General features: G+C 42.0%; 1 protein-coding gene across 1 annotated transcript; it reads right to left on the bottom strand.

Moving 5' to 3' along the window:
- Positions 1-8,552: 8,552 nt before the first annotated feature.
- On the bottom strand, positions 8,553-14,193 carry SULT6B1 (sulfotransferase family 6B member 1). Its single transcript, XM_054280573.1, is given in 9 exon segments — positions 8,553-8,714; positions 8,999-9,092; positions 9,500-9,510; positions 9,748-9,794; positions 9,797-9,850; positions 10,851-10,926; positions 11,161-11,192; positions 11,195-11,267; positions 14,053-14,193. Coding segments are annotated over 9 exon segments (690 nt in total).
- Between the last annotated feature and the right edge of the window lie 169 nt (positions 14,194-14,362).

Here is a 14,362-nt window from a genome sequence, read left to right as displayed (position 1 = left end):
CAGTGAGAGGAAGTCCTCTGTAGTGGGAGCAGAACGGTGTAAAAATGTAGATAATCCAAACTTTTTTTGACTACATTTTTAACTCACTGATAAGTCTCATTCCTTTTATCTTGCCTGCTATCTCCTTTTCCTCATCTCCAACCTGCTAATCCCTTCAGTTATCCCTCCTGAAGTAACTGGCCTGAGGTGATTAACAAATCTTCATCACCTGCAGGTAGCAGGTGTTGAAGATTTGTTAATCACCTCAGGCCAGTTGGGCTCACCTGTTCAGCAAGCCTTCCCTAGAGGATCACAGGCGAGCAGCGTTTGTGCTGTTGAATAGATTCTCTGGGGGAAAAAAAAAAAAAAAAAAAACAGTGGGAAAAAAATGGCACTTCAGAAACTTAGAAATTACAGATGCTCCCAGATTTCTATGTAATGCTGACAAATCTTGGAGTAATTTTATCTCTTCTGTCCTGAAGAGTTGCAGAGACAGCAGAGACTAGAGATGACACTGCAAACTAGAGAATAACCCACCCATTCTCCCTCTGGGCACCAGTGGCAAAGTGCCATCAAAAGCAAACAAACAACTTCTTGTCCACAAGAAGGAGATTGACCTGTTAGATGAGTCCAGAGGAGAGCCACCAAGTTCAGATCAGAGGATAAAGCACTTTCCCTATAAGGAAAGGCTGAGAGAATTTGGATTGTTTATCCTGGAGTAGAGAAGGCCTCAGAGTAACCTAACTGTAGCTTTCCAGTCCCTGAAGGGAACTTCCAGGAAAGATGGGGCATGACTATTTACAAGAGCATGAACTGACAGGACAAGGGGGAATGGGTCCAAATTGAAAGAGAGTAGGTTTAGATTATATATTAGGGGAAAATTATTTACTGTGAGGGTAATGAGGCACTGGAACAGGTTGCCCAGTGAAGTTGTGGATGCACCATCCCTGGCACCATTCAAGGTCCAATTGGATGGAGCTATGAACAGCCTGGTCATGATGGAAGTGTCCCCAGCCCATGGCAGGGGGTTTGGAACTAGATGATCTTCAAGGTCCTTTCCAACCCAAACATTCCACAGTTCTATGATTCCATGATTTTCCTATATTCTCTGTGCTGCTTTGGGTGTGTCCACACTGGCACAGGTGCAGAGAGCAGGTGGCACAAGGTGGTCATAAAAGCCATGCTGGGCTTTCTTGCACATACCAGAATGGATATATTCAGACATGGATTAGGATACAACAGAGGTTAAAAGCGACAGGACAGCTGGGCAAAGAAGTCCTACCAGAACTGTACAACTGGATTGTACAGATTTTTTTAGCAATCCTCAGAAACCTTTTACCACCATTCATCTGTCAGAAATCGCTTTTTTTTTCAAATTTCTCCAGCCTCCTTCTTTACATTTACTTCCCAGCAGTCCTGTTCCTTTTACTCAGATACATGGAAATGATGGAGATGGGGCACTGCTCTAATACCCAGCAAGTGTAAGACAAACAGGCAAAGGAGTCTGCCCAGATGAATGCTACTCTGTGAGCAGAAATTTCCATTTGACCTGAGAATCATATTGTTTTCATGCCCATATGTCCATATATTTTCATTTCTCATGCCAGAATAAGCAGAAGGACATTTTCCAGTCTCCCTGAGGACCTCTGACCTCACATGCCTGCCTGACATGCACCCATAGGATTGCTGCCCACACCAGGCACAGCAGCAGCAGCCCCTTCCACTCGAGAAATACAGCACAGTGCAGAGCTCAGTGATTAATGAATGCACTGCTGCAGAGTGCCAGGGACCAGCTAGCTCCTTCCCTCCTCCTCAGGTGCAGTCCCTCAGCTCCCATCTCCCAGCAGCATGTATGTTGGTCCAGCCAGCCACAGTCACTCTGTCTTGCCTGACTAATTCTTATTGCGCAACAGTTTCCACAGGAGATGGAAATATACCACAGGAGATGAAAATATACCACAGGAGTGGTATATTCCTCTTTCTACCACAGGAGTCCACAACTTCTGTCTTATTCTGTCTTGGGAGACACAGGTTTGATTCGTCCCTCTGCAGAAGGAATTAAAGTTAGGAGTAAGATCTCACTATAAGGTCATTCCATAAACACAAGAAGGGGACACTGGACTCATCACTTTGGTTAAACAAAGAGAGAGGACCAGTCCCTGCTGATTTTTTGTTTTATGGGGTGGGGAAGAGCAAAAAAGGGGATGCATCAGTGTCTGACCTCAGGGCATTGAGATGCTGAAATCCCCTGAAGGAACCTGAGTTTGTATTTTAAGGAAAGCAGTGTAAAGAACAAAACCAAAAGTCCAGTATGTTCCTCATATCCTGTAACCACTGCCAGTACCTAGATGTTGTGGTTTCATTCTCAGGACCATTGCCTTGAGAGTAGAAGTAATGAAATTATGTCCAACTAGAGAGACTTTTCTGTCCCTCAGGATTCTCTCCATAATTTAACATCTCTCTCCTGTAATGCTGCAAAAATACAATGGGCTTTTTTATCTGCACAGAGAAATGGGCTGTCACAATACAAATAGTAATCTGACATTTGCAGGGCAGGATCATGCCATGTTTTGCTGAATGGCATTTTCATGGGTCTTTTCATGTACTACTCTTGACCAAACCTGATAATCAAACAGAGGGAACAAAATGAGCACTTACTGACTAAACCAGTGCTGGCCCTCAGCAACCCAACTGTGTTTGCATGGCACAAAAAAACAGCACAACATTAACTCCCTCCTGTTCCCCTCAATAGGGAGAGACTTGGAGCATTTTCCAGCATACAGGGGAGAGCACTTAAGAGGTCAAACTCATCCCCAACAGACTGATGCCAGTGCCACAGCAGCCGCTGATTCTAAGGAGAGTATTTACCTGAGAACAGAATGTGGCACTGTTCTCTTCTTCTATTTAATTTCAGGTAACATTTATGGTCCACAGAAAGAAAAAATAAGGGGTTTTTTTGCTGTAACAATCCCCAACATCCAGCTATGTTTTCTAAAGATAAACCTAGGTCCAAACTTCCTCCCCCACTTCAAATCAGTTCCTAAATAGAGCATTAATTGTATGCCACTCTAATGCAAAAATAGGGAAAAAATAGCCCCAAAGATACCAAGCACACATCCCTGTAAGAAGGTTCACTCATATTTAAGGGGCCAAAACCAAAAACCAATTTTACTGACTACATGGACAATTATTCACAGCATCAGAATTAACATAATTAATATTATAATGGATTTCTTCAAAAGGGAACTTAGTATAATAATTACACAAGGCATTCTAAATGGGAAACAAAGCAAACTACAAATTTCAGAGGTTATTTTATGCAAATACTGTAGCTGCAGCATTCTGAGAATTCCATTGTAAGCTGAATTGTACACTTCTGATACTATGAGTAATTGCCTACCCATTTATTTCTAATAACCTATTATTTATGTGCAATTTCTTTTATCCTTTTAAACGCTATAAACCCATTTAGAGAAACCACCTACATGACAACTTACCAATTATCCTTATAAAATGTTGCATTACTTTGGATTAGCTACGCATATAATTAAATGCCAACTAACTGTTGTGTTCATGTAAGTTAGCAGAAGTCCATGAACCCCAGCAATATAACATTGTATTTAATTCTAAACAACTATTTCTAAAAGAAGGTAATTTATATTTAATCACCCCAGAACATAATAAAATTGCACTCAGTTTGGCATTAAAAAGATTAGTGAGTGCAGGTATCAATATTAACATGCAAATAACAAGTGCCATTTTCCACACCATCCCCAAACAAATTCATTCACTGTTCCACTCTTCCAGTGCATCAATATTGCAGCCACTCTCCCATGCACACCCATGAGCAGCTCCATGGGCCATGCATTTACTCACCCTGCTCACCTCAGCTGACACTGACATTTCACAAATTGGCTTAGAGTGGGCAAATTGTTGGATTACTCACACTGATTGCATCCATGCTGTGGGACTCTGCTTTCCTCTGGGTCACACTGCTGAGCACCAGTGTTGTTCAGAGAGGCTGGCCCTTGCTGATGTGGGCCCTCAGAACTGCAGTAACCACGACTCCCAGAATGGAGCTGGACTCCTCTCTGCCCATGTCCATGTGCAAACCACAGAGCAAACATTCAGTGTGTTTCTTTTCAAGCTCCTTTTGTCTCTTTGAGCTCACCGTAAAACTGCTGTAGCATCCCAGCAGCTCCTGTGCCCGAGACACTGTGCCTGGCACTGCCTTGGGGACAGCAGGGCAGCTGTGGGGTGCAGAGGGACCTGCCAGAGGAGGGATATGCTGCCATAAGTGGGGTACACAGGGAGCAAGCCGGATTCAGCCCTGGAAGCCTCCACACCTTCCGACAGCTGTACCTCAGCTATAGATTGTCTTTTCCTCCAATCCTCAATGATTTCATGCTGGATTGGAACAGTTTTCCTTATGAAGCAAACTCAGGCTAATTCTGTTATCATTTTTCTGGAGGGTCTGCCATGTCAGCAAACATTTATATCTACAACATTTAATAATGATACTTATTCTACTCATTACATAGTCTTCTTTCTATATTCATGCATTTTTCTTCTCTTTCTGTGTCCTTGGGCTTCCAGAAAACAGTTCATTTGTGGACAAAGCACTTGTATGGCCCTCAAATCATAAACCATTCAAAACATGGACAATGAAAAAGGCAACAGAGGCAAGAGAGACCTGGAGGGCCAGAAACTATGAACTCACCCATGTATAAAATACACTGTCTGTCTCTGGTGCTTCAGATTGCTGAGTTAAAATGGCAAGTCAAGGCACGGGGGCTGGAGAGGCATAAACTGGCCTGCAAAAGCAATTAAGTGCCACAGAGACATTTGGACTTGATAAGAACAGAAGATTGTTTACAGCTCTGTTTACTGCTGACCATGAATACTGTGCTTTGTGTACAACAAGGACCTGAGCAAGCCCCAGCACTCTGACACATTTGCTGCTCTGCTGAGACTCTGGAGGGCACAGACACCTCCCACTGGCACCACTGTGCAGGTGGCTTTCCTGAGGCTTTCTGCTCCAAATTACGATCTCCAGCCATATGGGGAACACACTCAGCAAACACATACAGTCTTCAAAGCCCATCTCCCTCTGAGCCCTCTTGTTTTTATGTGGTCCTGTTCTCCCACATGCCCCCACGCTATGTTTTTCCTCTCTCTGGTAAGAACACAGTCAGGCTTTACTGCTAGAAAAACCCTTAGGAGTCTGGGATTCAGACAGAATGGGGAACCTATTGAGATTTCACCACCAAGAGAGCATTGCTCACCCCAGGCAGGCTGGCACCCTCGGTCACCAGGAGGGGAACAGACTCCCAGCTGTGCTTGCCCCAGCTCCAAGAGCTAAGCTGCATCTTTCCAACATGGAGAACAACTTCTCTCGCCTTTAAAAGCCAGGCATGTAGCACCAGACAGCCCAAGAGAGAAAGCTCCTGCAGCAGGAGAGCCCCAAGGCAGTGGGCTGCGGCAGCCATGGAGTTTTCCCACTGCTCCCAAGGCAAGGGGAGAGGGGGTTTCCCACTGCAGTCCCCTCTCAGCGTGGCGAGGGCCCTGGGTTCACACCTGGCATGACAGCGCCCACCTGGTGCTGCAGGGATGGAGGTGCACGGAAACCCAGCCTCCACGAGGTCTCACCACATCTGCAGAAGTTGTTCCAAGAGCTGTCTGTGAGAAATAAATGACAAAGAAGATTATAAGTGTTCTATTTTTGGTTGCTTGCTGTTTTGGGGGGTTTTTTTAACATTTATTGGGATGTATGCCTAATGCCTAAGATTAGTATTTCCTTTTTTCCCCTGAATATAAATACATTGCCTATGGATATTTCAGAAATACACAATAATGCAACTATGAGTTATTTTCCTGCTGGGGCAATGCTAATGAATATTCTAGCAATGAAAATGGCTTTGCTGGCTTGTAAAATATAAAACAGCAGGGAACTCACTAGAGACCCCACAAGCATATGTCAATAAACTTAAATTATTCACAAGTACACAAGACTCCCAAGATACCAGCTTCCCAGCCCCCTCTCATTTCGTGACTGTTCCTGACTGCCTCACATTTTGAGCAAAGTCAAAGACTAATTTTCTGTCTTCCTCAAGCCCATAAATTTTTTTTGCAGAAGCCAAAAAATCATATTAAAAACATTTAGTTCAGATACAAACTAAATATTTTATTGGCTAATACTTCATATAGCCATTTGACATGCATTGCAAAGTGCCATAGCAATACAGGACAATTGTACAGACCATAAATACCTGGATACAAATGACATTTTACAGAGTGCTCTAGCAATGAGTTCAGACACAGCACTGATACAGTGTGCTCTCATTCAGAATGATGCTGTTCTTTCTTTCTCTCCTCTGCATCAATCCTGACAATATTAACATCTGTAGCAATCACTAACCACTCTCATTGTGACACAGTGTCAAAGTTCCAAGCTCTGCAAGGTGTTACAATAAAACAGAAGGTCCTAATCCCCACCAAAAGTCCTTTAGCCAAAATTCAAATCAATGTTTGGACTTCAACAACAACAACCAACAACTAAAAACCAACACATTAGAATATAAGTCCAGGCATCTGATGTCATAAAATTATTGTGATTGTTATAGTTCGTCCCTTTTCATTATAAATCCATTTGGCACACTTTATAACAGCCTAGCCTCAGAAATAATTATTTGATGTTGCTGTAGATGTCATATGTGCCCTGTGCTTTTACAGCACTTCTACTGTAATTCAACATTAATTATCTTTCCAATTTATGTACTGCATAAAGCTGCAATACGAAATGCTCACATTTTACAAATGAGAAAATTGAGCTCAGCTCTGTCTGCTTTAATCCCATTTTACTTTTATTATAATTCAATACCAGAATTCTTCTCCTTCTTGGGTGAGTTATTGACACTCTGAACACACACAAGGGAACTATCTTCTGCACAGAAAAGATACATTTATTATTTTCTTTTCCAAGAGAAGACCTCCAATTTCTTTTTCAATACCATTTAGATATACTTTCCTGCATGATGATCATTACTGAATAGCTCGTGAGGAAAACTGAGGTGACAGAAATACTAATAGAACAGCATTTACCAGTTACCATAAATGTAGACACCATAAATATCTACAACTGATGGAAAATGGTAAGTGTGAAGCAGATTACAAATACAGCAAGAAGGTGATACCAAAACTGTGGTCAAAGAATGGAAAATATCCTCTTATTCAGAAGGTGAATGATCCACCCTATTCCTTAAATGTTGTGTGTCAAAAATACCATTCAAAGCTTTACTGCTGAGTTCCATAATAAAAAAAAAAAACATAAAAGCTAAAATATATAGAGAGCATAATGTATATAAATGGAAAATACATATACAAATTGCTTCTTGCATTTATAATGGAAAGAATATATGGTGAGTTTCTACAATGAGGAACTTTATTGCTTGTTTGGTTTAGCTGTTTTCAATAGCTGCAATCTTTGTGAGCTACTGGATTTGACCTGGTGGATAATGCCACCATCTCAAAGCACCTCACAGTTCTTTTTGATCTTCAATGTGCTAAAGTGCTTGAGGAAGGTACAAATTCTTCCTTTCTCCAGTGACATTAGGTCCAGCTTTCTTCCCTGGTACCCCAGCACATAATTTTCAACAGAATCAAACCTGTAACACACAGAGAGCTGCAGAAAACAAATCAGCTGACCCTCACACTCATGATTCTTATATTCATTCTTTAATGCCCATCACTAGCTGGCAAAGACTGAGTATGTGACTATGCCCTGGGAAGAATGTGCAGATGAGACAAAAGAAATTTCACAAGATCATCTATAAAATATTCCCTCAGATAGCTAAACAGCCTCGTTCTAAATAACATTGCTGGTCTATTTTTCAGAACATGCTTAAGAGCAGCCTATTTAGCATCTTGAGACAGGATTTCCTCTTGACCTGTTTTGGAATAGTTCACTGAACTTAAAGTGCACAGGCTGGCTGTTACTGATCTATTAGTAATTCAGACAATCTGTTTTTAACAGGAAGTAGTGTTCCTGCTTCAGCACCATCCTTGACCAAAGCCTTTTGAACTGTGTGGCTTTTAACTGCAACAGCTTTGTTTGTTGCAATCAGACACTGCTCTAAGTTGCAGTCTACCTTTCATCTAGACTTTGGAGAGCTCACAATTAGGGATTGTCTGAGGTTCTAGCCTGATCCATGGCTAAAAACCACAGATCAATCTGTGGAGCATCTGGATTCTGAGTTGACTGTAGTCCATAGGCAATCCCAAGGGTTATTTAGAAAACCCAAGATCTGTGGAGGCATTCAATCTACTGGCCATCCCCAGTAGTCACAGAAGCCAAGATAAATAAAACTCTTCTTTGTTTTAGTTGGTGCTTAGTACAGAGGTATGGTACTGGTCCTTGGGGTGAAATCAATCGAGATTCCTGAAGCACAACTGGTGTTTCCTAAACAACACCCAGCCTTGAAAATTACACATAAATATTAACCACCTATTGATCCAAATTCCTGTCTCCAAAGACAAAGAGCTACCATTCACCATTCTGGCAAAATACAAACAGATTAACCTTCATGGAAAAGAATCGAGCCAACAGCACCATGAGTCTCCTGAGCTTTAACACTGCCCAGCTGGAAAGTGTGCCTTCCTGCAATGGCCTGGATCTGCTCAGCTGTTGGTGAGAATCCAAACAGTGCAGCTATCTGCTTTACACTCGCACTCAGGTTCTGAAAGCAGTACAGTGAAAGCGAGATGTGCAATATGCTTCCTCTAAAAAAGGGAGTCACCCACTTGGGATGTGCATTGCCATGATCTACTCATTTCATTCACTGTTTTCTGTGTTGCATTTCTCTTTTGTGGAGCTTTGCTTCTGTATAGCCAGACTGAACTTGTCACTAAAATCAACTGGATTTTGCTTTTTCAGAAACCTGCGCCATTTCCTCTTAATTTCAGCAGATTTCAAGGAATGGGCTCAGATGTGTTTTGGCTGTCAGTAAAGAGCATCTGCTGCACCCCTTTTCAGGTCTTCATATATTATGACCATAATATTCTTATCTTCAATGTGCTTGTTCCAGATGACTGCAGGATCAAAACGGGATCCCCAGCTGACTGTAAAGAGAAAAAAAAACATTGGTGTGATCTTTCTTTCTAACTGGGTGCGCTTTTTCTGTACAACCGAAGAATTGCCTTCTGTTGCCTGTTAGTTACATCAATGCAGACAAAAAGAACAGCCTGTCCTTTCCGTGGTACTGTCTGTACAGGAGAATGACAGAAGCTTCCTCTGTAGGTAAACAGTTTGCACACATAAACATTAATCTCACCATGTCCTTCCCTTCTAGGACTATACTGTCCTTGTAAACATCTTTTAACAGACAAAGCCTGACATCTAAAATATGGGTTGCTAATGATGTATTTGGTCTAATGTGGAGAAACACTAAAGAAACAAACTGCCATTTTATTCACACTTTGAACCTGCAGCATTTCCTCCAACACTAAGTGGCAGAATGTTCACCCAATGCCATTGTCCAGCTGCCATGCAATTCCCTCACCCTTTGCTGGAAGAACAAATACCCAGAAGCAAAGCATCTTTTGGACATTCTCCCCTTCTGGCATTCAGCAGCTCCCTTACTGTGACATATGGCCATCAGGAAATTAACTATGGCACAGCTGTTTTCCCACTGGCCCTATTCAGTTGTTTGTAAAATATTTTTTCTGTTGCTTTTTCAGATACAATCAGTATCTGTAAAAATACAGATCTATCATGAATCCTGAGAAGAACTCATCCCTGGAGCTGTAACTGGGGACACATTGTTATGGAAATGGAGAACTGAAACAGCTGTATCTTAAGGGTTTTAAAACAACACTATTATGTGGAAGGAGAGAAAGAGGCCACAATTTTAGATCACTCATCTACCCTGGCAACCAAAGTGAGAGAATAACCAAACATTTTGCAAACAATACCATAGTGGGAGTACAAAATATTTTATTAATAAAGGCATGTAGAACAAAATTATAACATAATCATAATAAAGATCTTATCACCACTTCTAAGATTTGTTTATGTCACGAAGCAACTGTACAGAGATGTAACTGAGAGACTGTAATAGTCATTGAATACTATCCCATAACTACTTGGGAAATATTAAGGAACCATTTGTCAACCTCCTGTCAGGAAAATCTCCTTTATAAAACCACAGCTGTTACAATCATCTCCCATTTTTCAATAATTTTCTTGAAATCCTTAAGAGACTGTAATCCTCAGAGAAGCATAAACATTGCTGAAAACACATTATACACATTAAACATTTTTGCCAGATATATTTTATTTTTTCCTGCCTCACAAAGGAAAAAAATTACAATAATACATGGAAAAAATCTCCATCCCTTAACTAATTATTTGTTTACTCTATGGTGCATCTTGGAAGTGCTAAGTATCTGCCACTGCTCAGTGACCAAGTACCAGAAACACTCAAGTTTCAACATCATGAGTCTTTGCAAGGGGACAGCCAATGTCCCAGAGACACTGCTGCCACATTCATTCCCATCATGACTGTGACAGAAAAGAGTTGCATAAAAAAAGAAATCCTGACACTCCAGCAATTTCAGAGCACTGCAACAGCTCTATCTATGTCTCTGCTTATGTCAACTCCAGCACCCCTGAGGCTCCTGTAAATTGTAGGGGGTGCTAAGAGAGCCCAAGTTTCATGAGCCTCCCACTGTCTCCAAGTTGTTTTCCCTCAGGGCCCCCTGCTTGGGTGCAAAAAAAGGATATGGCCCCAGAATTAGTCTTGCACACTGACACTGTCAGAGAGATGAGGCTTGTTCTTGGAAAAATAAAAAACCCACTATAACTTTGTCCTTGAAAATAGACTTGGGGAGGTGATTATAATTAAGATGTGTTGTCAAAATCCTTAGAAGTGGCATCTATTTTATCCTTTTCAGAATTAAACAGAAACAGAAGAGAGAATATGTTTTTTACACAGGTGCAGCAATGATTTGTGATAGTTTCCTGTGTGAAAGATCAGAAGTCATTAGTCATCCAAATTATCTTCTTTCCTATTTTAGGAGAAATAGCCTTACTTGTTACATGACTTCACTTTAATAACTTCTGTGCAGGAGTGCAGGAGAGAGAAAAAAACAATTTTAAATGGAAAATTTATTTTCACTAAAATTATATTTACCTGGATCTTCACATTTAATAAAATTAGTTCTGTGCTTACATGTATTCTCTGGACAGTTGTAAATATCAAATAATTTAGACAAGCCATTTCATACCTGCACTAAGAAACCCAGAGAACAAAATAAAACATGTCTGAGGCTTAAATAAGATGTCAGAGCCTTCTCATTACAAAGCTTAATTCAGTATAATAGTCATCAAATGCCAACACCAAAGCACTCAAATGTTTATAAACAAAGTAATGTTTTCCATTAATGAGATCCTCAACAGCTTTGTAACTGTGACCTTCCTGAATCACTTCTGGAGGCAAAACTGATTGAACAATGCATTTACTATTTTTTAATATATTCATAACATAGGCAGTGGTGAAAATGACAAGAGCTTTTCTGCCTTTTACAGAGAGACACATAAGAAGATTCTGGGCAGGAGAAGGAAGGAATTAGCAAGAAACTCCACTCATTCTGCTGAGGGAAGTGTCTGCCTCTCACTGCGGCCCTGGGTGAAGGGCAAAGCAGAGTCACCTGTTCACTGTCACTGCCAGTGCATGTCCCCAGCTGTGCCTGTAGCTGTGTCCGTGAAGAACGTGCCAGAACAAGTGCTAGAAGAGCTGCTCCCCCAGACACCTGCGTCCCTCCCCATCCCTGGCCCTCTGGAAGGCATCTTGCAGTAAAGCCTCTCCCATGCTGCATGCTCCCCCACGCTGCATCCCATTCCAGCATGAGCCTGTGGCCGGTTCTACGGCGGAGCTGTGCCGCCTAGCCAGCTTCCCCACGGCTTCCGTGAGTCCCGTTTGCCCAAACGCTGCTCTGCCGACTGCTGGCAGGACAGGGCAAGGGCACAGGGTGTTCCCCTTGACCCACAGCCCCCTCCCCGTGTCCTTGTCGGGAAGCGCCCCCCACAATGGAGCTGCGGAGCTGACACTTCTATTTCTGCCTGGTGGCACTATGGCTTGGTGGGTCCGAGTGTCACATCACGGGGCTAGAGGGAGCCCGGCAATTTCTAGTTTCAGACTGGGGCAGGTAATCTTTCCTTTTCATTCTTTTTTCTCTAGTCTTGCCTTTTTTCACCTGGCATAAAGGCTTTCCCAACAGAGTGCCCACTAGCTAACAATGTGCTGCATTCCTCAGCACACCATGGAGAGCTGTGTGCCTGCTTTCCTACTGAACAACTGGCCGTGGTCTTTAGCAAAATATTCTCCTGCTGAGCTACCACAAACTGCCCGATCTTAACAGTGTGAGATCCCTTTTTTTCTGTTACTCATCCTTTGGCCTGAGCAGGAGAGGTTTACTGAGTTACTAAATGTCAGAGACAACCCGTATCATGTCTCCGCACCTGAACTCTTCCAAACTCTCTGAGAAATAAAAGCTAGCGCCAAGATATGATAAACAACCTCTGTGTAGGGTCCAGCAGGAGTCTGGACCCAAACCCAAAGGGATTGTGGGCTCCTTAAAACAAAAATGCATATTTTACATTTTGTGCCTGCTCCTTTTTTATTTGGCCTCTTACAGTTCAGGGCTCTGTCTCACAGCTGCTATAAATTCACCCCAAACACTACAGGCATACTTTTTAAGCCCCTAAATACACTACAGTTTCTTTCCACATCAGAACTTGCCAAACAATGCAAATTCTATATGCTAAATGAGAACCTGACCCAGAACCCTCTCTGGTTAGAGCCACAACTGCTACAATGATAACACAGTGAATTCCTTTATTTAATCCATGTTTTCTCCAACAACCCCAAGCTTCTGCTGCTTGGGTTGATCCTGTTCATTTAAAACCCTCAGAGCAGGAATTACTTTACTAAGAAATCCCTCTAAGTACAAGCAATACTTGCAAACTCAGCCACCAGGGAAAAGAGAACTGGAAAATTAATCACCTTGTAAGAATGAGCAGCAAAAATATTATATCTAATCTTACAAAACACTAGCAGAGGGAGGGAAAAGCATCTTACAAAGAAAATTAAGCCCCTCTTAAGGAAAATCTGAAGAGCTTTTATTTTGGCAATAAAGTCAGTCCCATAATATGAGTTAATAGCAATATGAATAATAGAAGACAATGAAAATGCAAGGAATAAGATGACTGTGTCTTTACAAATAGACCATGTGAACCTGCTTGTAGATGGGGCTAAGAACTTATAGACAGCAACAGAAAAAACTTATAGAAGCAACAGAAGAAACTCTTGGTTCTAGAAGATGTTACTACCAACACAGACTTTGCTCAGCCAAGGCCAGGTTAAATTCCTGATCCTAGAGAAAAAGAACAAAGAATTAATAGAATTATGAACAGATTTCTCTTTCTTTTATATAATGAAAGGGGGGTGCATACTGGAGAGGAGCATAGAGCAGGCGATTCAGGAAGTCTGTGCCTTTCAAGTACCTCAGCCAGTGGGGAAAAGGAAGAGGGAGATGCAGTCAGGAAGTTAGGGTAAAAAACGGGGCTGTATCCCTCAACAATTTGAGAGACCTCATGGGAAATGCCCATGGCCTTTATTTGAATGAAGTTACAGGGCTCCTCTGTCTCCTTTTTGGACATAAACCTCTGGCATAATTTATTAATTTTTCTGACACTTGGGAGACACACTGATTATTCATTTCAGAGTTGCACAAACTCGAGTGCTCCAAGGTATTCCACAAACCAAGCACACCAACCATCAGAAGTTCTTACTATTTATACAATTTAGCAAACTAAGGAATTAGTGTTCATTGGCTGCAAATGACATAGTTCCCTTATTAATTAGTCTTCTATCTTCTGTTAGATAATGATTGGCTCGCTTCTCATGCTCATCAGTCAACATGCTGTCTTCCTCTTCTTGTGGGTGGGTGGTTTTCTCAGATCTGTGGCCATGAGTCGGTGGTCACAATCTGCCCCTGCCAGAAATTACCTTTTACCCAGTCAAGCTGAGTTTGCTTTGTCAGTGTCTTCCTAATCATGAGGGTTCTGCTGGATGTCTTTGTGCCCACTATCAGCAGTCCATTCTTCTCGCCTGGCTTTATTAAACTCTCCCTACATCTGAGATTACTGAAGCACATGGCGCCCAAAACCTTAACAAGGCAATTCTACCGACAAGTCACTTGTATTTCTAATACCTGGCCATCACTTAGCGCTCGCCTGTTACCCGCTACCTGCCGCACGGATTAATGTCTTTTCTCGCTGATTAGGCCGGATATAGAACAAAGCCCGCCCTTTCCTGCGAAGATT

Source organism: Melozone crissalis, unplaced genomic scaffold (assembly GCF_028551555.1).
Source record: "Melozone crissalis strain CALT ecotype California unplaced genomic scaffold, PUWL_Pcris_2 ptg000027l_1, whole genome shotgun sequence".
NCBI classification, from domain to species: Eukaryota; Metazoa; Chordata; class Aves; order Passeriformes; family Passerellidae; genus Melozone; species Melozone crissalis.
Note: the sequence above shows the minus strand (reverse complement) of the source record. Positions and strands in the feature narration are given on the sequence as shown.